The sequence below is a fragment of the Vombatus ursinus genome, unplaced genomic scaffold (assembly GCF_900497805.2).
Source record: "Vombatus ursinus unplaced genomic scaffold, bare-nosed wombat genome assembly UNPS02014770.1, whole genome shotgun sequence".
Taxonomy (NCBI): Eukaryota; Metazoa; Chordata; class Mammalia; order Diprotodontia; family Vombatidae; genus Vombatus; species Vombatus ursinus.
Window position 1 is genome coordinate 24,333,921 of NW_020954548.1, and position 26,537 is coordinate 24,360,457.

The following is a 26,537-nucleotide window of genomic DNA, read 5'->3' on the forward strand; positions in this document are numbered from 1 at the left end:
TCTTTTCCATTATTTAAAAAACAGAGAAATCTTTTGAAGATACCCTGACAAAGCAATACAGGGGTTTTTTTTGTTTGTTTGTTTTTAAAAAGATTCATACTTCATCACAATTTTACTGAACATGGATGAGCAACGCCTATTTCTTTCACTGCCCTGAAATATAACATGTCAAATTTCAGGAATTATTTATGGGTCACTTAATAATGTGGTAGGAAAGTCTGTCATTTTTTCTTCTGTATTCCTTTCCTCCTTTAAAAAAATACTTTTCTTCAGTTTTCTAGCAGTAGTTAAACTCATTTAACTAGTCCAGAAGAATTTAACTTTTTAAGGGAAGAGACAGGTGTTTTGTTTTGTTTTGTCTTTATTATCTTAGGATTTAGCACAGTGCTTTGAGAGCAAGTACATGCTTCATAAAAACTCATTAATGTGAATGTAACTTAACCTCAGTACATTTTCCATTTTTTTCCCCCAACTGTCTTTCTCCTCTTGGCTTATTAGCAGTCACATTTGCCTCAGGACTTAGATCTACAAGGATATGATTAATCAGTAAGGCTTTATTGTTTACTGTGTGCCTGGCACTGTGCCGAGTGCTGGTGATACAAAGTCAAAATGAAAGTCTCTGTCCTGAAGAGGCTTATGTTCCAAAGGGAAGACAACATGACATATGTAAAAGTGAACTTCATCTCCTTGCTGTAACTACCCACTTTTAAGTTGATGTCATTTACTAGATCTGAATAAGTCTATCTTGGATCTAGTCAAAAAAGGGCAACAGAGTTAGCTGGGCTGAAAAGTAGTCAAAAGTCCTGGGGCTTTGAATAGCCAAGCCCAGGGGAGACCTGGCAAGGTGAAAAGTTGGAGCTGTTGGAGACAGAGTCAGCCTTCAGGGAAAAAGCTGGCTCTTCACCAATGAGGTAGAGGAAGGTGTTTCCCCGCTAGGGGACCACTGATTATTAACACCTCACTCTACCATAACAACTGAGATGGATCCCTCCTATCTATCCATCTATCTATAACTAAAATAGACACAAAATGACTACAAGGGAGTGCTGAGGAGTGCATTCTAGGTATGTGGCCCAGTAAATACAAAGTCTTAAAGACAAGAGTAACCTGTGCAGAGAATCACTTACTCCCTTTCCATTCTTATTCTATTTCTGCCAGCGAGTATCTTATCTTATTTCTTTTGGGGGGGGGAGGTATTTTTATTGATGCCTTTTGTTTTGACATCACAGTCCTTGCAGAATATCACCCCTACACTTCCCCTGCCATAAGTCCTTCCTTATAGCAAAGAAAAACAGTTAAGGAAAATCAATGGATACTTTGAACACTTCCAACAGTATATGAAACAAAGAACCATAGCCCTCCACCCATCTAACCAAAAGAAGATTTAGCCTTATATTGTCTTTGTTACCTCTGTTTTTCTGTGCAACACTCCCTGCATGACTCCTTTTTCTTTTTTAACCTAGCTTTTGCAAAGGTGTTAGTAATGTTTAAGGAACAGGAAAAATAAGCATATGAAGATGAAAAGAACTAGCAAGATTGGACAAAACGGGTTCTATCAACCTGTGTGTTTATGAACACAACTGTTTCTCCCTCTCAAAGTTATCTAGGAATTTCAATATGAACAATCTGATATCTACACAAAAATTTCCTTACACATTTAAGATAAAAGGATTCAGAATGAGAAGGGTCCTTGAAAGACATTTTGTTCAACCTCTTTTATGCAGAGGAAGAAACTGAATCTCAAGAGAAGACTTAATAACATATTTAAAAAATAGATAAAATTTCCAAAATTGCTAATCTTAAATCTCGGAGAAACAAATAGAGTGTGGGTCTATGTGTGTCCACGTATATATAAATAAATACACACACATACACACCAGATATACCATATAGTTAATAAGTACTGAATGAAGGAGTTAGCATTAAATAATCATTAACTAATAGAAGTATTTGCATGATAAACAATACTATTTGAATTATCTCAAGAAACAAATTCTACTTTGAAATTCCAATAATATATTCCTTGTGCCCTACACTTTTCTAGTCTTACAAATGTTGGCATATTTACCAGTCATCATCTTCTGGAACCTTGCTTAGAGGAGGATTCAGGCAATAGATATGATAGGCCATATTACATTCATCACAGAGAAGCTGCTCGTCTGGATCTTGCTTGCCACCACATAAATAACAGGAGCAAAACCGGCATTCCTTATCTGGGTCTGCATTACAGTGTTTGCATTCAGGGCCACTCTTTCCTGTTAGGAAAGAATATCGTAGCAAGTTCAGGCTTTAAAATATGATTTTGTCAGTAAATATTTATATATATAATATGCAGAATAAAATTTGTAGGGAAAAAACAATTGAGTTTGGATATTATCCTAGAATAGGAAACCTACCACGTGCCTTTTAAACCTTACCTTTAATGTTTATTGGCCAAAAATGAGAGGCATAATATGACAAGGTTGATTTTGAGCTTACAAGTATTACATGGTATTTGGCGACAGCAAAAAGGAAGATATATAATTGTATATTAACACCAGCGATTATGACGTTTAAGACACTAGAGGCACAAACAGCTCCAAGACAAAATACCTCTCTTCAAGGAGCTCTCCTTGGACATAAACAACAGCTCACAATTCAAAATAGCAAATTGAGTGGTGCAGACAATAAATGAAGAATATATGCTATAAAAACCAATCTCAATGAAAGTTTTGTATCATTGTATAAAAGCAGATACTCTCTCATGGAGTTGCAAAAAAATATGTAGCATGTTTTACAAAATATTATTCTAAATTTATTTTACTCTCACAATTCATTATAGCTATTTCTGACTACATCAATAACTAAGATGCCATCAAATGACCTTGCTTAGAATCTTGCTTAGATACATATTAAATGAGCACCAACCACAAAATAAAATTTAGACAGCTGTGAAAATCAATTTTCCCTACCCAATATCAGCTTTAAATTTATATTTTAGGAAGCTATGTCTGTAATATACTTTTCTCTAGGTCGAAACCATCTGTGCTCTTAGATGCAGTGAAATTATAAAACCACTAAAATGTGATTCTGATTTCTTGTTATTAACTCCCAAATCCACAAGATTACTGAATTTTTTTTTTTTTTAACAGATAGCAAAATCTGTGTGTTCCTCTGGTATACTTCAATTTTGATTTTGATTTTTTAAAAAGATTTTACTGCCAGAACTTTAAATGATCTTGCATACATCAGAGTATATTCCACCATCACTTGTTAAGTGTCTACTATGGGCCAGGCACTTTGCTAAGAGTTAGAGATAGAAAGTTAAAAAATGAAATGCCTCTTGCCCTGAAGGAGATTACTTTCTATTGGAGGAGACATACATAGGTTCCATTAAGGTTCCATTAAGAAGGCAGATGAAGAGTTGTGAAGGAAACAAAGGATTTTAACAGGCAGAAGGAAGAAAAACATTCTGTAGCTGTGGAGTTCACTGCTTCACATACAAAATTTCTTTATCTTTGTATACCAAAATATACATGTTTGTTGGTGAGTGTTAAGTTTATAATAGAAATTAAAATACTAATGTGATAGTCAAGTTGATCTGCCTATGGGGCATATTTTCCATGCTGCTTATTGAGGTACTTATGAAAAATATACCAAATATACAATATGGCTCTGAGTGGCTCATCTGAAGATTGTAGATATTTAGGAGCAACAGAAAGAACTGGGAAAAAGTTTCTCACGAAGGTGATGGCAAGTCCCCAAGCTTCGTCCCTAGGAAGAAACAGTGCTTGCCTCCTCCTACTTGTTTGACCACAGGCTTAATGGTTAAAATCTATGGGGAGCTTTAAGATACTTTATATGTGGAATATTCCTCTATGTTTCAAGTTACTGCAGAGGATAAAGTGATCTTAAAATAAATGGAAGAAGATTTCAAATTAGAAACAAAGAAGTCAAAAGATATGAAAAAGTTGAAGGCAATTCTGACCTGTGTCAAAAAGATATAGAAGAGAAAGGATTCTGAAAGACCACGGACTGCTCTGGGCTAAAGAAGCAGAGCTTGATTCTGAGCATGAAGCAGCTGCTGCTGCTTTAAGGAATGAAGATGGGGCTGCATGCTTATTGACAGGTGAGAAATTATCCACTACATGTCTTAGGAGGATAATAAGTAGAGAGGATTGATACTCTATAGAAAAGATATTGATATATCTATTTGTCAACCTGAAATTAGAGAGAGGTCTGCTGTCTTCCTGGGACTATTTAGGAAATGATGGAGAATCCTCCACAATTTGTTAAACTTGTTATCTAATAACAAATTCTGATAATTTATGACACAAACTTTCATAATACATCAAACTGGATAATACACATCGTAAGAAAAATAACTGAAGAACTGGTGTTATTAGTAAAAATGAAGTGACAGTAAAAAAAAGATCTGCAATTAGTAAACGAGTATGAGTAATAAAATAGAAGAAGACAAAACAATGGAGAAATTTGCTGAAAATGTAAATTAAAATATGTATTCAATGAGCATGGTATAGTGAAAAGGGTTCTAGACTTGGATTCAGGAGACTAGGATTTGAGTTTCACACCTTTGTCACCTAACTTGTGGTGTGCCCCTGGACAAATCACTTAAAGCTCATCTTCAGTTTCCTGATCTGTAACATAGGAACAGTATGATTTATAGCACCTAACTGATGGGGTCATTATGGGATCAAAAAGATAATGTAAAAGAGTTTTGCAAATTTTAAACGGCTATATAAATATCAGGTATTATTATTAATATTATCATCTTTTTCTTATCATGTTATTCAATCGGGTTCAAGTAGAAATGACCCTGAAACAAGTCACCATTCAGCTATTATATTCTTTTATATTTAATGTCCTAAGGAGTACTGAACAAACTGATAAATTATTTTTGTGGCTGAAATGTTAGGAAGTAAGTTCATTCTCTGTAGGCTTGCTGACAGCATTCCTGATACAACTGCACTAGCAGGCAGGACAACAGAGATAGGTATCTACATGACGTAACTATACTATGAATGCTTTTTATTTCATCTAAGCTTGGAGATTATGATTACTCAGTATGTTGAAATCTACTTAAGGTTTTATGAATCAATTTTACTTCCATGTGATTGTGGGTAGCAGTTTTGGTTTGTGATAATGGTCTAGGTTCCAGGAGAGTTTACTGGTTAATTTCTCCAGGATATTTTTGAGGTCTGTATTGTAATTTGGAAAGTCCGTCATTTGTCAATCTATGAAAAGATGGTCAATACCTAAGTCTAACTGCTAGGCTGAGTCTTGCTAAGTATTACTTTTTAAACTTTTATAGTTTGCAGAGATGTGTCATACCATTTTTACTGTTTCTCTATATAATCTACATTTTTTCCTCCACTAAATCTGAGCAATTTAAGGATAATACTTCAACAACAATAATAACGTATTCAGTCATCTTTTTGATGTTTCTTTCTCAATATATTATCATCAACTTGGTTTATGTAGGTATTGCCCATTGAGGGCCTTTTGATTCTGCTCTAGGATATTAATTTAAAAAGCTTCATCCAGAGGTAAACCATTTTTGTTAAGTAGTATATGCCTATTTATCAATCTTTAATATTGCTTGGTCAAATGACATCCACTTGCTCCAAAAATTTTTTTTGACCAATTTATCACGTTCTAAGAATATCTAAATCTCCTTCCTCCTTTTTTTGTAAGAAAATGTCAATCTTTCTTATCTGGCTTAAGGCGATAGTTTTTATATTTTATTAATATGGTATAGGTTTCAATTAGGATATTTTCCAAATCTGTTTTACAGTTCCAAAGGTTTCTATTAAGACTGGCAGATGTTAACCAATTGTGTTTCCTATTCAGCTTTGATTTCATGATGCCAGTAAGATTCTTAATATATTCAGTCATAGCTTTCTTCTTAATATTTTTATGCTATGTTTGTGAAAATGCCATATTTCTTTATTATCATGAATATTATTGTTCTGTTGGAAACCAAAACAGCAGACACAGTGGGAGAAGCAGCAAAATAAGATTAAAGAACTCAACTGAAAGTAGAGGAGCTCAGGAAGATCATTTATGAGTCAATGGATTCACTTAAAAACGTGAAATCTGACTTGACATTTCAGGAAATTTGCCACTCCCCCACCCCCAACAATGCTGGAATTGCTGACATTTCAGGGACAGAATCTAAGCCAGTGGAGTCTGCAAGATGCTTAGAAGAAGAAATATTATAATCAACTCATTTGGAAACATTGTCAAATGCCAGGGCCTTGCTGACAGATGATTTTAAAAAGAAACTGAGAAAAATATTACTTATTAAGGGATACTAGTTCAAATTCAAATCAGGATTCATCAAATATGAAAAATGATAGGAAAATTAAATATATTAAAAATAAATGTAAACTATGTTATTAAATGTTATTGAATGGAAATATATCGGAAAGAATCGTTGAAATTGGGCTACATCCTAGGATAAACTACCCTATCACTACTACAGGAAGGGGAAAATATTTAATTTTCCAGAACACTTCCAAGAATTTCTTCATGAAAATGCATGCTTTGATATGTAAATTAACCTAAAAGCAGCATTTCAACAAATAAACGAAGCTGGTTAGGAACTTTGATATGCAAATGAATTATGTAATTCAATAAGGCAAAGCCTTGAAAACTTTGTGTCACTAAAAAAGGAATTCAATGTAAAAAGTTACAAAAGATTACTAAAACCTGGGATTGTTATGAACTATAGTTGTCTCAAGTTGTTGGGGGCACCACAAAGACAAAAATGTCATTACTGAAGAACATAAACACAAAAATGGCTTGGATTCAACTAACAAATACCAGAAAACACCCTGAGAGAAGAAGAAAAAAAGGCAGCAACAAGCCTATCTAGATTGCCTTGACTGCTCACTAATCAGCTTGGGAGAGGGAGAACAAAATTAAATAATGAAATACACTTAAAATGAACAATAAACTTGAAGGAGGGAATGAATAAAGGAATTATTTGACAGTCAGTATGATAAATAAGTAGTAAGAAAATTAAAACTAGAAAGAGCTGATAATCCCAGTTTTGAAACAATTCTACCTCTGAAAAGAATAGGGGTAGGGCAGGGAAGTTAAAAGCAATGAAAAACTTAAGCGGAAATAACAGAAATTTATAGACTGTGAAAAGAGCTATGCACAGGGTTTCATCTGTGTTTGACTGGTTAATAATATGAATTGGACCAGTTCTGATGTGATGGATTATTACTGTGCCAAAAAAGTTGATATACATGAAGAATTCAAAGAAATCTAGGAAGACTTAGATGAAGTAATACAGAGTAAAGAAAGTAGAACCAAAAACATAATATCAATATACTTCATGATGAAAGTCAATAACACACATACACAAAAAAATCAATATTAATGACAAGGAAAATACGTTCAAACTGCATCTAAAAAACACATACAGGGAGAAGATTCTGGGAAGATGGTGAAGTAGGTCAGAAAATTCCAAGCTCTCAAGATTCCCCCCCCCCAAAAAAGAGATAAAATAGCACCTCAGGGAAAACATAGAGCAGTAAAAAATTAATAAAAGTAGGGGCAGAACAGGGGTCCACTTAGGATAACTGGAGATCTAAAGAAAAATCTCAGGATGAGGGTTAGTCCCTGTAAAGAGTAAACACCTTCAGGCCAAGGTCTACTTAAACAAGTTGTAAGCTCTGGGGTTAGCTGGGTTGGGAGGCTGTCTCAGCTCCAGGCCCCAGAGACAGGAACTTTTACCCCAGGACAGTAACAGGAGTGAAGACTGAGGAAACCTCTGATGACAAGGAATGCCAGACCCAGCTGTGCTACACAGATGCAGCCAGGGGCAAAAGGAACCAGCATAAGCCCAGCGAGTACAGAAGCAGTGAGGCAGGGATGCCACTGGCTGTGGGCACTTACAGGAGGTTGGAGGTCTTGGTTTAGGTTCCAATCCAGAAGGGAGAAGTGAAAAAGGATTTGAGGCCAGAGGCACCATCCCCCATACCACAGTACCAGAAATGATTACCAAAATTAAACTTCTATAAATAAAAAAAAAAAATGCACAGGCAAAGGAGAAAGGAGCCAATCATAGAGTTACTATGGGAATAGAGAAGACCAGGGTTCATCTTCAGAGGAGAATACTGAAGCAAAGATACCCTCTTCTACCCCAGAGAGTAACATCAAATGGTCACCTACCCAAAAAGAGTTCATAGAACTTAAAGACTTTGAAAATCAAATGAGAGAGACTGAGGAAAAACTAGAAAGAACAATCCAAGAAAAACAAGACTATTATGAAAAGAAGATCAACCACTTAGAAAAGGAGATCCAGAATCTTGAGAAAGAAAAAGACTCCTTGAAAATCAGAACTGGGCACAGGGAAGCCAGCAAAGTTGTAAGAGATTAAGAAATAATAAAACAAAATATAAAGAATGAAAAAATAGAAGAAAATATCAACCATCTCAGAAGAAAAACCAATATGGAGAACAGATCAAGAAGAGAAAACATAAAAATAACTGGACTACCTGAAAGCTATGATCAATAAAAGAATCTTGACAAGAAAATTATCCTGAAGCATTAGAACAAGAGGGGAAAGCAGAAATAGAAAAATATCCACTGATCACTACTCTAGAGATTGTACAAGGAAAACACACAGGAATATCAGTTATATTTCAAAATCCCCAGCTCAAGGATAAAATATTACAAGCAACAAGAAAAAATTTAAATATGGTGATGCCATAATTAGAATCACAAAACCTAGCAGCAGATAACACTGAAAGACCACAGGTCTTGGAATACTACATATCTAAGAACAAAAGAGCAGAGGTTCCAGCTGAAAATATACCCAGCAAACCTAAGCATAACCTTGAAAGGAAAAAACTGGACATTTAATGAATTGTCAGACTTTCAGGGCTTTGTTAAAAAAACAAAACCTTAACATAATAGATTTGACACATTAAGAACCAAGAGAAATATAAGGTACATACCAAAGATTAATTACAAGGGACTCAATAAGGACAGACTGTTTACCTTTTATGTAGGTAAAACGTAAAACATATGTCTAAGATTGGTATTAGTAACTGGGTAGTTTGTAAGAAAGATTGAGGTAGACCTGAGTATGATATAACTTTAAAAAGTAAAGCCATTTAGGAATAGCTAAAAAGTGTAATTATCTTATACAAATGAGGTGCAAGAGGAAAAACCAACCCAGAGGAATTAGATGGGGGATGAGGGCTGTTAGTTCTGGAAACCTACTATCATTGGGAATGGATTCAAGAAGGTTCTGGTACAGTATAACAGTCTTCTAAATTCAGAAAGAAAACATTAACGGGATAAGGAGCAGGGGGAGAGGACAAGGGAGGAATCTCTAGAGGGGAGAGTGACAGAATAGGTTAAGGGGAAGTATAGAAAGGTGTTTAGAGAAATGGGAATGGGAGGGATTCTTGGAGGTGGGGTAGGTTAAGTAATAGGAGGGAGCAAGGTAGCTGGTAGAAGTAAAGTAGAAGAGTCAGGAGGGATAGGAAATAAGAGACATATACAAACACAGAAACAAAGATCAGGGGTAGAATTTGTTAGGGAAAGTATATGTCTATATATGCATGTATATGTAAGTGTGTGTATATATCTATATCTACATCTCAATATATCCGTGCTTAATTGTAGCCTTCGGGGGGTGGGGGGTGGGGGGGTGGGAGGGAGAAGTAAAAAGTGCACAGCAGAAAATAAAAGAAAACTTACAAAGAAGCAAAGTAAAGACAGTTTAACACAACATGTATTTATTATATAGCCTTTCTTGAAATGGCAATTTATTGCTATATATTTTAAATCCTCTCTTTTGTTCAGCTGTGTACATGAAATGCTTTTTTTCTAATTGTGCATTTAAGTTTCAATATTCAAGTTCATAATATTCCTTTTTCTTTTATTGTGTATTTAGGTTTAAAATAAAGTGAAAAATTTAAAAACAATTTAGTACTTGTTAAACTCAATACGCATAGTTTCATTTGGTGTTAATAAATAGTAAGCTTATATACAAATGCATAATAATTTACTAAGCTTTGGTAGATTTTTTCTTTTCAAATATTTACATATTTGAGTACTTGTATTCATCAAAATTAAAAGTCATACACATTCTAAAAAAAAAGGTACACACACAAAAAATGATAGTACCTGAGAATGGGCTTTGTACTTCTGGATCCAGGTTTAAAAAAAAAAAAAGAAATGATTGACTCTTGATCATACATGGAGTACACATAATAAATATATGTGCCTATACACATTTGTGGGTATTTATGGATGTGTTTGTGTGTGCATATATGCATATACACACATATATACAGATGCACATTTGTGTGCACAGATGCACACACAAGGGTATATATGCACACATATATGCATGTATATATATATATACACACACACATACGTGCATGTAAGTATATCTATACACACACACACAAACACACACACCCCAATATATATCACATAGATGTATTGATGTCTATCGTTATATGTATTCCACTATTGGCTAAGAACCGATTTTTTTTTTAAAGCTCTGATCCAAAAATATAAATCCCATTCTCAGACACCATCTCTTTTTTGTTCACTTTTTCAAAGTATGTATAAATTTTAATGTTTACTAACAAGTATACATACATTATACACATATGTACACAAATACTATATATATGTATACGAACACATACATACATACCCTATGTCTCTGTGTATGTATATTTACAGGGAGTCTGAAAAATCTAATTGAAAGTGCTTTAAGTTGAAAGGGTAAAGAGAAGGAGAAAACCACCAAACTGAGTAACAGAAACCAGATATACAACAGGAAAAAAAAATAGCAGTATATACATATCCAATAATTCACAGGTATATAAAATATGAGAAACAAATGGCAGAATCTAGTATCAATAAATCCAAAGAGAACCAATTCAAAAAAGAAGTTAGCAATAAGACTCACAATTTCAAATAATTTATGAACAAATAAAAATGGTACAGAAATAAAGAGAGGCAGCATGGCATAATGAATAGAGACCTGGTCCCAAAGTAAGAACAACATGGATTAAGTCTCACCACAGACACACATTGGTTATGTGACCCTGATCGAGTAAATTCATCTCTCCATGTTGCAAGCCACTTTGAGCACAAGTTACAGAGAAAGTGCCAATTTTCATTGGTAGAATAAGTTTCTTCACCCAGCAATTCCCTATGCTCATGAAATCACACGTCTAGCCTCTAACCTCATGGATAACAAGTTAAGCTAGAGATCCTCATGCAACCAGGCAAACTGGAATTTCTATATCACCGAGACTTGGACAGAACCTATGACTGATTTACGGCTTTGAAAGTACACATTATTTAAAGTTAAGTCAGTTCAAATGAGGTGGAGAAAGGTAGACATGAAAATATATTCATGTGAAGAAATTCTGGGACCAGAGGAAGGAAGCAAGGTGGAGCACATCCTTGTGAAGAGTAACACTGAGAGAAACAGAATTGTTAATGGTTGCAGGAGAAACCAGGACAAAAGAAGAAAACAGACAAGGAGTTCAGGAAACAAGATACAAGTCTGGCAGAGGCAAGGCAATAGCTGTGATTGAGGCCTTCCTTCAATTATCTGGACATCAATGGGTGCTTTCTCTCTGCCACAGCAGTGCAGCTAATAATCTCTTGGCTTGCTTTACTAATAATTTTGTCCATCAGAAGGTACAGGAGATTAACTGTAATGCTGGCCATGTTCTAACCAACAAGAAAGAATTTGCTGCTGAAATAAGAAATGGTGGGAGCATTGGGAAGCTATTACCAGACAGGCTGAACAAAACATCCCAACCTTTTCTTTGTACACAGATCAAAGTTATGCAGGACAAGGTATGAGTGCGCTGCTATCTGTGCACTGGTTCTCTCAATGAAGAGATCAAAAATGCCCTGAATTAAGTTTTGGGAGAAAGAGAAGGATCAGAGAAGGAATAACATGGCTGCTCAGAATGAATGGGACATTAATAATGGACCATGGAGAGAACACAACTTTTTTTTTTTTTCCATTTTGTGTTAATCAGAATGATCTTTGGGCTGAACAGAATAGTATTAAAACAGATAGCTGGTAGTTAAAATCCAATACAATCCAACAAATAATTAGGATGTTTGTGCCTGTCTTTTGTGAACTGAAGTCTGACAATCCAAATGAACTACATCCTAAGGTTCTAAACTGCCAATCCATTACTAGAGAAATCTGTAAGATCATAGAAAATGAGAGACATAACAAAGGATGATCACTGGGCACAAATAGACACTCAAAATCACTAGAGATAGAGGGAAGATCTATCTCAGAAATAGAGAAAGCCAAGAATCAGCAGCCAAGGCAATTAGCAAAAGGAGAAAGGAGGACTAAGCAGTGGCAAAAAGGGTAATTGGAACAATAAGAGACTGCTCCAGTTACCTCACTGAAGCTTGCATCTGGATCAAGCTGACACCAGAAAATTCTCCTATATGTATCCATTTTGCAGGATCTTTCCCGGGGCTTCTCTTTGCTTCTGGAAATATCAGCTAGTCTCTATGCAATCAAAGAGGTTTTTTTTCCTCCCATGCTGTGGTTCTCACTGTCCTGGGGCTCCCATAATTCATACCCAAGTCTTATCTGCGTAGTCATGTCCAGAGCAAAAGAGGTAACAGTCCCACTCCACTGCTGTATAGTCAGACCACATCTGGCTAGTTTTTGGAATACCACGTTAAGAAAAATATCAATAAGCTGCAGAGTACCCAGAGAAGGGGGTAAGGGATAGTAAAAGACCTCAGGATCATAACATGAGAACTGGATTAAGAATCTGTGGATTTTTAACCAGGAGAGGATAAAACAAAGAAATAATATTGTTGTCTCCATGTACTTGAAGGGTTGTAGTAGCTGCTGTTAGAAGCAGCTAGGTTGGCGCAATGAGGGAGTAGAGCACTGAGCCTAGAGCTAGGAAGACCCAAGTCCAAAACAAGTCTCATTCTTAACTAGCTGTGCAATCCTGAGCAAGTCACTTAATGTCTGTCTGTCTCAGTTTCTTGGAATGTATGAAATGAGAGTTATAAAACATAAAATACCATGTACCTAAGACTGTTGTGAAGAAAAAATGAGATATTTTTAAAGTACTTAGCATGTCTGATACATAGGAGCTTAATAAATGCTTATTTCCTTCTTCTTTCCTTGCAATAAGTGTTTTGTAAATATTTGAACCATAGCCAACTCTACCACACATTCCAGGAATGTGTGGTACATGTGTGGTATACAGCAGGAAGCTGCCTACCTCCTGATAGAGAAGCATTTGGCTTAGAATATAGAATGACACCTCTCTATGGACATGGCCAATATGAGAATTTGTTTTACTTAACTAAACAATTTTTTAAAAGGAGTTTTGCTTTTCCTGCTTTCCCAATTGGGGGATGGGGGAAGAGAGAGATACGTGTTGATTGATGTAAAAGACCAATTAGATTTGTTCTGCTTGACTCCAGAAAGCAGCATTTGGAGCAAGGGACAGAAACTAAAAATAGGCAAATTTAGGCTTGATATAAAGAAAAACTTCTCAACCAAGTATAATAATGGGTTGCTTTGTAAAGGTCTTTAAACAAAGACTGGAAGACCACTTGAAGAGTACCCTGTAGAGTAGATTCTTATTAATGTGTTCATGTATTGACTGAATTAGATAAGCTAGGGGTTTCCTACCAAATGTGAAATTTTGTGATATATGAAATGGCAATCTAGGAGCAAAAATTCTATCCAGACTTAAAGCATGAATAAAAACTGCCATGTCAGTGTGTAATTCCAGATTAGAATCTGATCTTGCATAGTCCACAGGATGTCATCTTTCTTTTCTCAATAAGATCTTTCTGGTCCTTGAAAATATTCAGCTTCTCTATAATATTTTCTATAGTTTGCTAACTCATTTACTTGGAAAAAAATGTCTGTAGCAAAAAACTAGGCTGTAGAAGAGACAAGAATAGAATAATACTTCTAATTTATACCTAGCATGGAAAAATAGAGGGTAATAATTGTATCTGCATATTTTATAGTTTAGAAAATCTCATACACACCCCAAAATAGTAGAAGCAGTTTTCTTCTAGGGAGAGAAGTAGTTAGAACAGTTTTGTATTCCTTTTGCTTTGAGTCCTTTTGAAGGTTCCTCTCCTTATCTTCTGGCTAAGAAACTCAATTCTCCCTTGGCTAATTCAGGTGTTTAATTGTACCCCAGTAAAAAATATTCCAATAGGATCCTAAGAATATAGATTTAAAGTTGGAATAAAAATAGCTAACATTTATATAGCACCTACTACATGCCAGGCATTGTGCTAAGTGCTTTACAATTATTATCTCATTTGATCTTCACAACCACACTGGAAGGCAAGTGTTATTATCCCCATTTTACAGATGATGAAACTGAGGCAAACAGCTGTTAAGAGATTTGCCCAGGGTCACAACACTGCTAAGTGTTGAAAGCTGGATTTGGAACTTGTGGTCTTTCCGACTCCAGGCCTGGTGACAGAGCATGTAGTGGAACCCCTTCATTAGCACTGAGACAGGTTAAGTGACTTAAGTGACTTGCTTATTATCACACAACAACTAAGTATGAGAGGCAGTATCTGAAATCAGGTCTTCCTGACTCCAACTCCTCTACTTTAACCAGTGCGCCATTAAATACGGTACCGAGGAAATGTTCCTTTACAATTCTAATATTCTCAGATATACTTTTTTCCTACTAGTTGTTTCACTCTTCCCAACCCCTCATCCCCCATTTCCACCCCCAATATTAAATGTGCATATCCTTCTCCCCCCCTTTCATAAATGTTGGCCTTCTTCACCCCACTGTAATTCTGTGTATCCTTTTTGCCTAACTTTATTACGGATGTGAAGTGTTAAACCCAAGTCACACATTCATTATCTTAAAAAAAGAGATACTGCCAACACCATTTTGTCTTAAGCTTTGTACTTTAAAAATCTCATTCTGTTAATGTTTCTTAAGCTCAATTTGTTGTCATATAACTTCAATCATGTTTTTGTTTTATCTTAGTGGCATGTAAATTGTTTGAGGGCTATTTCACATTAGTCTCAGTATCTACAAGTGTCTAATCACACTGTAGGTGCTCAATAAATATTTGGGGTTTTTTTTGCTTTTTTTTAGGAAATTGGGGTTAAGTGACTTGCCCACGGTCACACAGCTAGTAAGTGTCCAAGTGTTTGGTCTGAGGCTGGATTTGAACTCAAGTCCTCCTGACTTCAGGGCCAGTGCTCTATCCACTGAGCCACCTAGCTGCCCCTTCAATAAATATTTGTTGCTGAACTGTATCCACCCCACACCCTTTGACAAATTTTAAATATACTCAACCAAGAAAACCTTACAATAAAAGGTAGAAACTGAGCACAAATGATGTCTCAGGAAAACTGGTGATTTTACAAAATGACTGAAATAATTTGTTGTGGTGTTTTTGTTTTTTTTTAAAAAGCCTAACTGGAAGTTATAACACTAAATTTAGCTGAACAATCAAATATCTGATAACACTGGCACTACCACGTTTAAAAAGTTTCCTATTACTACCCTAGGATTAAATACTAACTCGTGTTTAAAGCTCTTCAGAACTTGGCTCAGCCCCATTGCCTCCTTGCTGTTCTTTGTACATGGTATAACCAACCTGTCTCAGGAGCAGGAATGCATTCCCCTCATTTGCTCTTCTTGGCATCCCTGCTTCCTTTAAGGCTCAGCTCATTTGCCACTTTTTACTCAAATGGCTTTTTGGATTCCCCCAGTTGCCACTGCTTAAGCCAAGTTACTTGCCTTTCCTTTGTATATGTTTTGTCTTTACTCGGAAGTATATTACTCTAACAGAATGTAAGGAACTTGTGGCCAGGCACCATTGTATTCTTGTTTTTGTAGCCCCAGCACCTAGTATAGTGCCTTGGCACCAAAGAGGCACTGAATTGGTGCTTGCTGAATTAATGACTTTTTTATTCTATACCAGATAGCTCTTGCCTGTCACTCTTAGGTCAGTTATATAGAATATCAGTAACCTTTACACCACTGCCCCAAGAGAAAAAACTTCATACTTGTAAAAGGTCCATCTGCAAATGAAAGTGGATGAGCTCCAGGTTTTTCAATCTTGTATATTTCTTCTATAAACCGTATCTTGCAATCATTTATTGTATCTTCTGGTCCACTGTAAAAAGAATAAATAAAAGCTCTTTTTACCAGTAAAACTCAAAGCATCAGCAAGTGGTAAGAAAAAACCCCACCACAATAAAATGAAACTAAACAACTAATATCAGTTTTATCTGTTATATGAGCTGTTGACAAAGCAATTATCATCAATTTTGTTTTGGAAAATTAAATTATATCTTTGTATAAACCACTAATTTTTGTGGCATCACAAATACAGCTGTTGGTTCTCACAGGGTTTTTAAATTATGAAGCAAAATTTCATATATTGATGAGCATTTAAAGAATAAACAGCCTATATATTTTTAAGAGGGCTACAAAATCTATTTGATTCTGAAACTCCTCAACTTTTTGGAGAATGACAATTGTTACATGATATCTGATTACTCTGGTCAAAAACTGATATTCAACCTGTGAATTAAAATAAAAAGACAATACAATTCCCACCCTCTGCTGCAACATACTAATCCTTTGTAATTGAACAGCTTTCAATAATTATAATATAAATGGCCAATAACCCCATTTTAATTTACTAAACAATAACCATTTATTTTTGGTAATAATTTTTAGTTTCTATAAAGGGAAAATGCTATTTTGATAGCACAAAACTCTTATGCTAGCCTCACTTCTTAAATTCTAAAAATAGGCAGTTTCTTCTTTGGGAAGGAATATCAAAATTCAATTCGCCTAAGCAGTTTTCATCAGTTTCTTTGAACTTGAATTAACATAAGATTGTTCTTCAGTGAAATCAATATTTTAATCATTTTTTCTAAAAGTAAGAATATGGCAATACTGTCACAAAGGTTAAGTTTTCTATTCTTTGCCCTGCAGAATCACTCCCCTTTTCATCCTTCATCAGATCCCATGGGTTTAATAACTATCTCTATATAGATGACTCAGACAGATATAGTCAGCCCTAGTCTCTCCCCTGAGCTTCAGCTATTTCTCTAACTGCCTACTGAACACTTCAAATTGCATATCTAACCCATTTCTTAACATGTGCAAATGTGACCTCATTATCTTTCCTTCTCAAACCTTCCAAGTTTCCCCGTTTCTGTCAGAGGTACCAGCATCCTTCGAGTGTTCCAATTTCACCATCTCAGCATTATTCCTGACTCCTCATTTTCCCTCAGCCTACATATCCAATAAGTTGCCAAATCTTGTTGTTTCTATCTCTAAAACATCTCTACCAGAGGACACTTTCTTTCTATTAACACAGCCACCACCTTGGTTAAAGCTCTCATTACCTCGTCTAAGGAGCTGCAAAAGACTGGCCTCCCCGCCTCGAGTTTCTCACCATTCTAGCTCATCGCACACAATATTAACAAAATAGTTTTCCTTAAGCACATATCTGACCATGTTATTCCCCTATTCGATCAACTTTAGTGCTTCCTATTGCCTTTAGGAATAGGTATGTACACACACACACACACACACACACACACACGAGTATGTGTACACTTCTGTTTAGCTTTTGAAGTCCGACACAACCTAGCTCCAATCTTTCTAGCTTCACTGGATATTACTTTACCTGCCACACACACTCTGTGATTCAAACAAACTGGCCTTCTCCCTGTTCCTTATATAGGACACTCCATCATTTCCTGTCTCTTCATGTCCTGTGACTTGGCTCTGGTGTCTTAAAACATCTTGAATGTACTCCTTCATTTCCAGCTCATTCAATTCTTCTCTTCCTTCAAGATGAAGCTGAAGCAGTACCTTCTACATGAAGTCTTTCCTGATCCCTATAACTTTCTTTCCTTCCCAATTACCCTGTATTAAATTACCTTGTATTTATTTTTATTTATATACTTTCTATTTATGCTGTATATATATATTTATATGTGTACCTGTCTTATTCATTAGAATGTAAGTTCCTTGCAAGCAGGGATTGTTTGATTCTTTATGTACTTGTAGCCCTGCAGCAGGAGATCTTAGGCAACTAGGTGGCACAATGGTTAGAGTGCCAGGCCTGGGGTCAGGAAGATCTCACTTCCTAAGTTCAAATCTGGCCTCAGACACTTCCCAGCTGTGTCATCCTGGGCAAGTCATTTAACCCTGTTTGCCTCAGTTTCCTCATCTGTAAAATGAGCTGGAGAAGGAAATGGCAAACCACTCCAGTATCTCCTCCAAGAAAACTCCAAATGGGGTCATGAAGAATAAGACATGACTGAAATAAGTAAATACCACCACCGCTTGTATCCCAAGGCCTAGAATAGTGCCTAGTTCTTGGTAGCTCTTGATAAATGCTTATTGATTGACTCATCTCTCACTATACCTTCCTCTTCCCTGGGTTCTTTCTCCTTAAAGGGCACTCAGGTACCCTATGCTCAAGGTGCAAAAATGCCTAATTCTGTCTCATTTGCCTCTATTTTCCAGCAGGGAGCTGGACACAAGACAAAAGAGTAAGGTCTGGTAGGCTTTACCATACTGGAAAGGTTTTTATCATGGCCCTGGCAACAGACTGAATCTGTTTTCTGAGGCCCTACTTGGTTAAGTACGCAGAGAAGGCTCATCAAAGCTGGACATAATGACAAATTCTTCAGTCATTCTAACTCATTAAACAAGACAGAAATACTATCTGTATCTGACAAATTTGCTTACGTTGTTCACACTACTGTACCTTCTCGATTTCTTTCTCTTTTAAGAAATTTGGCCAACAAATTGCTGCTACCAAGATTTCTTTTAAACTATGTTTAAAATGGTCAGATTAAATACTATTTAGAAAAGAAGTGTTCTAATTGCTATTGGACTAAACATTTGCCTAGATTTCCTGTGGCTGCAACCATGAGAATGAAGTCTTCATGTCCTACACTTCTAAAAAAAAAAAAAAAATAAGAGATAATTTATTTTCAAATAAATACATCTGGTTATAAAATTCGTAACATGTTACACTGACAAAATGTTTATTATGGGCTACTTTAAAATTTTTTTTCACATTAATCATGTTGTAAAGAAGAATTAGAACCAATGGGAGAAACCACAAGAAAGAAGAAACAAAACAAAAAAGAACAAATAGTATTTTTTGATCTGCATTCAAACTTCATGGTTCTTTCTCTGGAAGTGAATAGCATTTTCCAACATGAGACTTTTGGGAGATGTCTTAAATCCTTGCATTGCTGAGAAGATCTAAGTCTATCAAAGTTAGTCATCGCACAACATGGCTGTTACTTATGGGCTACTTCTTGAATTAATTTTGTTACCTTTCACATTTTTATTTGAATAAATATTAACTATATAAATTACTAATGGTTTTTAGAGTAATTTTACTCCATATAAATATTTCTGGAAAACTGAGTAGTCTTCTGTAAACACTTTTGAAAGAATGTATTTTTTTAATATACCAAAAAATCACTTAAAATGCTAAATAAATGATTTTTTTAAAGTCTTATAAAAAATTAAAACACCGCCTGATTTGTCAGTAATTACTTAACTGGTTGTCTTATACCTTTTTTCTCTCCTAAGTATCTACCGTAGTGCTGAGTATATAGCAGATACAAAATAAAGGCATGGGTAGAGAACATCTAACTATGGATGGTTGATATCTTGTAAATCTATCAAGCCAAGGAAGGTGAAGAAAACTTTATATCGATAGCCACAGAAATAGAAAAGACAAAGTAGCTACAAAACAAAAATAGACACTCAATTTCCAGGAGACAAAGTATTCTTGGATTTTGTAAATAAAATTTCACATTTCTATTAACATATGCACAAAGTCTTAGAAGCAAAGTAAACACAAAATCTTTGACAAGGAGGCAAATTTGAACTCAAATTTCTAGACATTGTATGACGAGAACTATAATTGTAATATGGTTGAAGAAGGATAAAACTTATTCAAAAGGAAGAAGATACAGGTCAAATGATGAGGGACCATACCAAAGTCCTTTACCGAGTGGGAGTTTAGCCAGAGTAACATGTATATTACTCTAATACTCCAAAAGATCTATGGTCTTGTCAATGCAGGTATTCACGCCAGTGATGCAGATGGCAACCCATCCATGCCTTTCTATGTCATGTGACTTAGCCATGTCTTCCCAAATTTTTGCCACAAAAAATTCAAAGCCTGGTAAAGCTTTCCTCCCTTTCTCGACATTAGGATACTAACAGAACAGATGGGCTATCCAATAGCTATCCCCTTGCTCTTGCTACACATCCAGTCCCATCATCTTTTATTAACATACTTTTTTGATAATATCCTTTACAGTACTTCTCCCCAATTCCTTATTTGTCTAATCTGTTGCAGCCCTTTCATGCCTACCATCAACCTCTCCATTGCCCTCTAAATGAGCCTGATCTTTAAATCTTTAGAAACTTAGTATGTGTAGGGGAACAGGGTAGGGAGGAATGATAGGGGTCATTAAAATAACTTTTACAATCTCAAGCCAGTAGTGCTCCTCCTATTCAATTCTGGGCCTAATTTGTCACCTATTTTCAGTATTTGTATAAGACAAACATGTACAAGTTTAGTAGGTTGTAACTATACATCTGATACTTATAACTGATAAGTGTATATCAATCTGAATACACATTCTTTACCCACTTGATTTTTCCCCGTATACACAATTAGCCCAAATTATTTTGAATAATCATGGCTTTCAATCTCTCTGTGAGAGGCACATTGACATGACGGATAGAGTTGGTCTTGAAGTCAGGAATACAGGAGTTCAAGTCTGAATTCAAGTTCTGACACCTAGCAGCTGTGTCACTTAACTTCTTGCCAAGTCACTTAACTTCTCAGTCTCCTAGACTAAAAGTGTCAAACTTAAATAGAAATGGCAAGTCACTACTAAATTGTACATAAAGACCCCCGTGGGCAGCACACTGACTTAGAAAAGGATGTAGTCATAGTATCTATATTCTATTGTATTTTTATTTTGTTAACTATTTCCCAATTACATCTTTTTTTTTCCTGCTAGGCAATGGGGTTAAGGGACTTGCCCAGGGTCACACAACTTGGGAGGGACTGTCTGATGTTGGCAGCTACCAGGTTGGGCGCTGTGGCAAGAGTAGGGTAAGATCTGGGTATTTTGGAAGTCGAGGCAGGGGCTGTGGTAGGCAGAGTCGTGGTGAACTGGGATGGGCTGGATATGGAGAAGCCCTGAGGCAGTGGGCAGTGCTATGTGAGATAAGCTGGGTGCAAGGAAGTAGCCGGAGCTTGAGCTCCTGAGGCAAGGGGCGGTGCCACCTGGGAGTGGGACGGCAGAGGACTGAGTTCCCTTTGCTTAGTCCCCTCCCTATATGCAACGTCATCCCCAGACACCTCTTGTGACCTTCCTGACTTCCCGGGTCCCTTTGTGTAGCACTGACCCAGACCCCTCCTCCCAGCATCTGAGTCTGACTTCCTAGGTCATGTACTCTGTCCATGCGCTAATCCCAGATGCCTCCTCCCTGTATCCGGTCCTAGCCTCCTACGTCACTCCCTCCCCCCTTGGTGTGCTAAACTCAGACAGCCCCTTCCGGTATCTGACCCTACAATCATTGGCTAGTCAGTGGGCTGGGGAGGAGGGGCTAGGTAGGTATTTAGGAACAAGCGTGGTCAGATCACGCTCTCTCTCCTGGCTCCTGTTCTGTTGCTCTGGCCTTGCTGCTTGGGCTTGCTATGATGGCCTCTGAATAAAGCTCTGGTGTTGGCGCCTCCCGATGGCTCATCTCTGTGTGTTTATCCGGTTGAGGACCGAAGACTCGGAAGTGAATATGACTTTGGTAGCCTGCTCCTTACAGGAGGAGAGGGTACCACGTGCGGCCAGCAGAAGGTCAGCGTGCAGCCAGTACACAACTAGTTAAGTGTCAAAGGCTGGATTTGAAACTCAGGTCCTCTTGACTCTAGGGCCAATGCTCCATCCACTGTGCCACCTAGCTGCCCCTTCCCAATTACATCTTAATCTGGTTGGGGCTGCACTCAGGAATGTTGTGGTTGCTCAAAGTGTGTGTATGATGCATCATCTCCCCTAGACAAGTCTCTAAAACTTTAAGTGGCAGAAAAGGAACAGATATACATTAGTAGTGGAAGCTCCTCAATGGGAGCTCTCTGAGCTGCTAAAATTATAGGTCTGATTTGAAAAAAACTGAATCTAATTTAAGAGACTTTGCAATGTTTTAGAGTCTGACGTAATCAGCATAATACCATTGGCAAACAGGAGCAACAGAAGGATCTCACCATCTATTCCTCCTTCACTTGTACTGAAAGCAGCAAATATTTTTAGTAAGCAGGTCTCCCTGTTATTAAAAATCAGATCACTGAGTAAAATGTACCTTTGGAAGATACCTTTAAGGTGGCATTTTGTTTTACCAAATTTAATGCTTTTTTAGAAAAAAAAAATAAACACTGGGATAAACTTCTTGTTTTCTACACCTTTCAGTGATTTGTATTATGAGGTGAAAATGTAGTCTGTGGAATTAATATTATGAAAGCTTCCTGTTCCATTCTAATACCTTCAATAAAGCATGGTCTCAACGTGTGCGCACGTATATACATATATACATACATGTTTCACAAAATGTGTCTAATAAATATAGACATAAATTAGTCTCAAAATTTTATAGTAAAAGTAGGCAAATGAGTTTACAGTTATTAATGTTTTCTTGGTCATCAATTTTTGGATGTGATATTTTTCTATATGTCACTGATATCATTCCTCCTTTAGAAGATTTGAGAATTCACAATTATGTTGTCTCCCTCTTCTGTGGGTACCTGATCTCACACAGTTCCTTTTCTAATCTTTGTTTCCTTCAATGCCATTTCCAGTTCAAGAAGTATGTTCAGGATTATGTTAGAGTCCAAATGTTCACTGCCCATGATGGTGAAAAGTTGTTATAAAGCCTTTGCAGATTTTTTCCCCCCATTTTCCATCTGTCTTTCAAGTAGCATCTTTAAATGTCCTAGGGATGACACTTACCATGTAGGTCTCTTGTCAAGCTTTCTTTAAAATGATTTTCCTTTTGCTGCTCCCTGTTGTTTTATGAGGCGATATTACTCATAATTTTCCGTCACCCTTCTAAGATTTTACAAATGACAATGTAAATCCTAACCATGTGTTCTTAGTTGGCAGATCTTTTTGTCTGACTAGAAGATAAAGCATTTGCTAATTTAGGCACTTTTTTGGCTCTTTTCCTTTCCTCTTTAAAGTAATTTATTTACTTCAATTAAACTTTTGCATGAAATTACTACAATTGTCAATATCTGTTCATTTAATCTCCTGTGTTTTAAATCAATAACTTAAATAGGTCAGATTGAAATTGTTTTAATTCCATGTTCACATTAATTTCTATATTAATTTTGATCTTTGATCATGTTCTGACTGCCGATTCAGAACTCTGTAAGACCTGACAACTAAAAGAAATGCATCAAGTCTTATAAGCGATGGGAAGACTTAACTAGAAAAAATAATAATAATGATCAGAGCTAACATTAATATACTAACAAAGTTTGGAGAGAGCTTCACATACATTATCTCATTTGATCTTCATTCAAACACTGTAAGATATATGCTATTATTATTCATATTTTATAGATGAGGAAAACGGGCTTGAGAGAGGGTAAATCATGAATCTAGGAAATGCCTAAATTCTTCTGACTCCAAATCCAGACTGTATCCCATTACATCACTGCTGTCTCCCCAGACAAGGAGATTCTATTTTGGATTTCCTCTTACCAACAAGGAGAAACTAATAAGTATAAATTATAGGAGCCCATGGGAGAAATAACCATTCCTAGAATTTGTGCAGAGGAGAGGAAAGCCAAGTACAGTCTGACAAGTGTCTTATATTTGGGGATAACTAATTTCAAAGGGCTCAGAGAAAAGATAAATAGACTCCTGTGGACTAAAATTCCTAAGAAAAAAGTCAGCCTAGAAGTAACGAGAAATTCTCAAAAATGAAAATCTAAAAACAAACAGAAATAACTCTGACCAAGAGGAGAAAGTAGGACTTGTTTAATGAGACCAATGTGGATGCACTGAAAAGTCATCAAGTAATTTGGATTTTTTAAAGATATGTCTCTAAACTGGAAGATCAGAACAGTAGAAGAATGAAGCATTGAATGGTCTTATAAAAAAGAGTAACAGGAGTATAAGGACTCAGGATGAGATGAGGCAAAGGATCGAAGATGAGGACAGAAGTTTTAAAATCTATTTTGAATGAATGTAAAACACTTATTAAGCACTTACCTTGTGCTAGAGACTTGGCAGAAAAAAATAAAAGTTAGACAGTTCCCGCTCTCAAGAAACTTATAGTCTATTTAATAGGGAAAGACAACACATGCAAAGGAACAGTGGCCAAGAAACAGAGTGATGATTTTGTTTGGTTTTTTTTTTTGGCTAGGCAATGGGCTTAAGTAACTTGCCCAGGGTCACACAGCTAGTTAGAGTTACACGTGTCTGAGGCCAGATTTGAACTCAGGTCCTCCTGAATCAAGGGCAGGTGCTCTATCCACCGCACCACCTAGCTGCCCCCCGAGTGATGATTTTGGAAAACCACAAGAAAGGTAAGGGGAACAAAAAGCAATTACTACATTGATTTGATTACTATTTCTAGAGCAAGAGTTAAAGAATGGGAGGGGCAGAGAGAATAGCAAAATGTCTGATGTTGAACAGATGAGAAGCATAGTCTGGGACCAGGTAGACACAAGTAAGGAAGTTGAGTTTGCATTCACTCACTCACCAGTAAGGAATGAAGCAGTGCTCTATCAGCTAACAGATTAACTCAAGGAGGTGAGCATCGTCTCCTGGTGGGGAAAGGGAGACAGTGACAGGGCAGCTGACAAGTTGTATAGGATAGGGGTAAAAATAAAACAGAACTATTGCTTGACAATGACAACAGATAAAGACAGTAGACTTGGCTCAACTCTTACTTTTTCCCCCCATCTTCTCTACCAAGGAGAATGATTCTGGGGACTAGAATGGTCAGAAAGCAAATGGCTAATGAGGAACTGATACTTAAGTTAAATAGGAAAACAACGTGCCCTTAATGAGCTCAAGTCACTACACACAGATGAACTACATTCTGGATTACTGAAAGAACTGATGTGATCGCTGAGACACCATCAGCAATCTATGAAAGATCTGAGACAGATAAAGACAAATGATTCCTAATTTTCTGAAAAGGGAACAAAATGTAGTCTACAAACTATAAATCAGTGAGCTTGACATTGATTCTTGGCAAAACAATAGATCATTAAGAGATGGTCACTGAAGATTCGTAAGATGAAGCAGCATTCACATAATCAGCATGACTTTGTTAAGAACAAATGTCAAATTAATTTGATTTTCTTTTCAACAAGGTTACTAGACAGGTTATTGACAAGTGAGTTCTACAGATACCATTTCCATAGATCTGACAAAGTTGTTCACACAATACTTTATTTTCCCATATAATCTGCAAGTTCCTTAGTCCCAGGATACACCATCAGGATATAACTAAACTGCAGAGACAATGGGAAAATCTTTAGGGTTATTTTTACTTTCTAAACTTTAATTTCTGGACTCAAACCAGGAGGAAAAGATGGTTACAGCTGAGCTCAGCTCCTCTTAATGTTTTTGTCCTCTACTGGTATAGCTGATATTATTGACAGGCCAATAACAATGATGACCTTTCTCCAAGACCATCAGTTGTCTTAAGAATAAGTTTAGCTTCAACTCTTCCCTAGACATGGTTGTCTTCTTCAATGAAGATAGATTTGACAGACCATATCTCATGTGAGAGAACAGGACTAGAATGAAGCATGACATAAATGGCTCATCACAGCTACCACCCTCCTTGCCGAAGATGTAAATCTGATCTCCACCTTTTGATGGGGATGAATGGAGCCTAGTTTGACCATTGTCATACCCCAAAATGTCTTCCCTCTAGAGTGCTCAAATTAATTTACCGAGGTCACCTCCAATCTAAGTTCTGGTGAAACCTTTCAATGTCTGTTAGCACAATGTGCATCTTCTTTCTGTGGCCCAGGAATTCACATTTATCTCGTTTTTCCTCAGTCCTAGATTACTACTATGCCACAGCCTAGGATGAAGACTCCACAGGTGGCAGGAAGGGCTTCTCCAGATCCTGAGTGGGCAAAGGAACGTGAGTATCCACAGCATCCAGTAGCTTATAGTATTCACCTCCAACTCTGGCTGCTGCTCCTCAAAGGCACAGAAGGCAGAATCAATACTGATAGTAAGCTTCTTTTATTCCCATCATAGCTAAGTTCAGTGAACAGTTAGCATATTTTTAGCTCTACTAGCTTTACCACCTCATCGTCCTGGATAGCATCTGCCTAGCTTGCAAACATTGTTATGTTCTGCTCAGCAATGATCAGGTGTTCCAGCCTCTAAGGATGAGGCCATCATTGGCCACCATTAGGATTCAGGGGGTGTCCCTATG

At 36.6% G+C, this 26,537-nt stretch overlaps 1 protein-coding gene across 2 annotated transcripts in view; it reads right to left on the reverse strand.

The window, feature by feature from the left end:
• UHRF2 (ubiquitin like with PHD and ring finger domains 2) overlaps positions 1–26,537 on the reverse strand; it is a 165,500-nt gene that overhangs the window by 36,050 nt on the left and 102,913 nt on the right. For both annotated transcript variants that reach the window (XM_027862631.1, XM_027862630.1), the window contains exons 5-6: positions 16,067–16,176; positions 2,069–2,255 (exon numbers count right to left, since the gene is read on the reverse strand). In XM_027862631.1, coding sequence (XP_027718432.1) covers positions 2,069–2,255; positions 16,067–16,176 — 297 coding nt within the window. The remainder of the gene's footprint in view (positions 1–2,068; positions 2,256–16,066; positions 16,177–26,537) is intronic.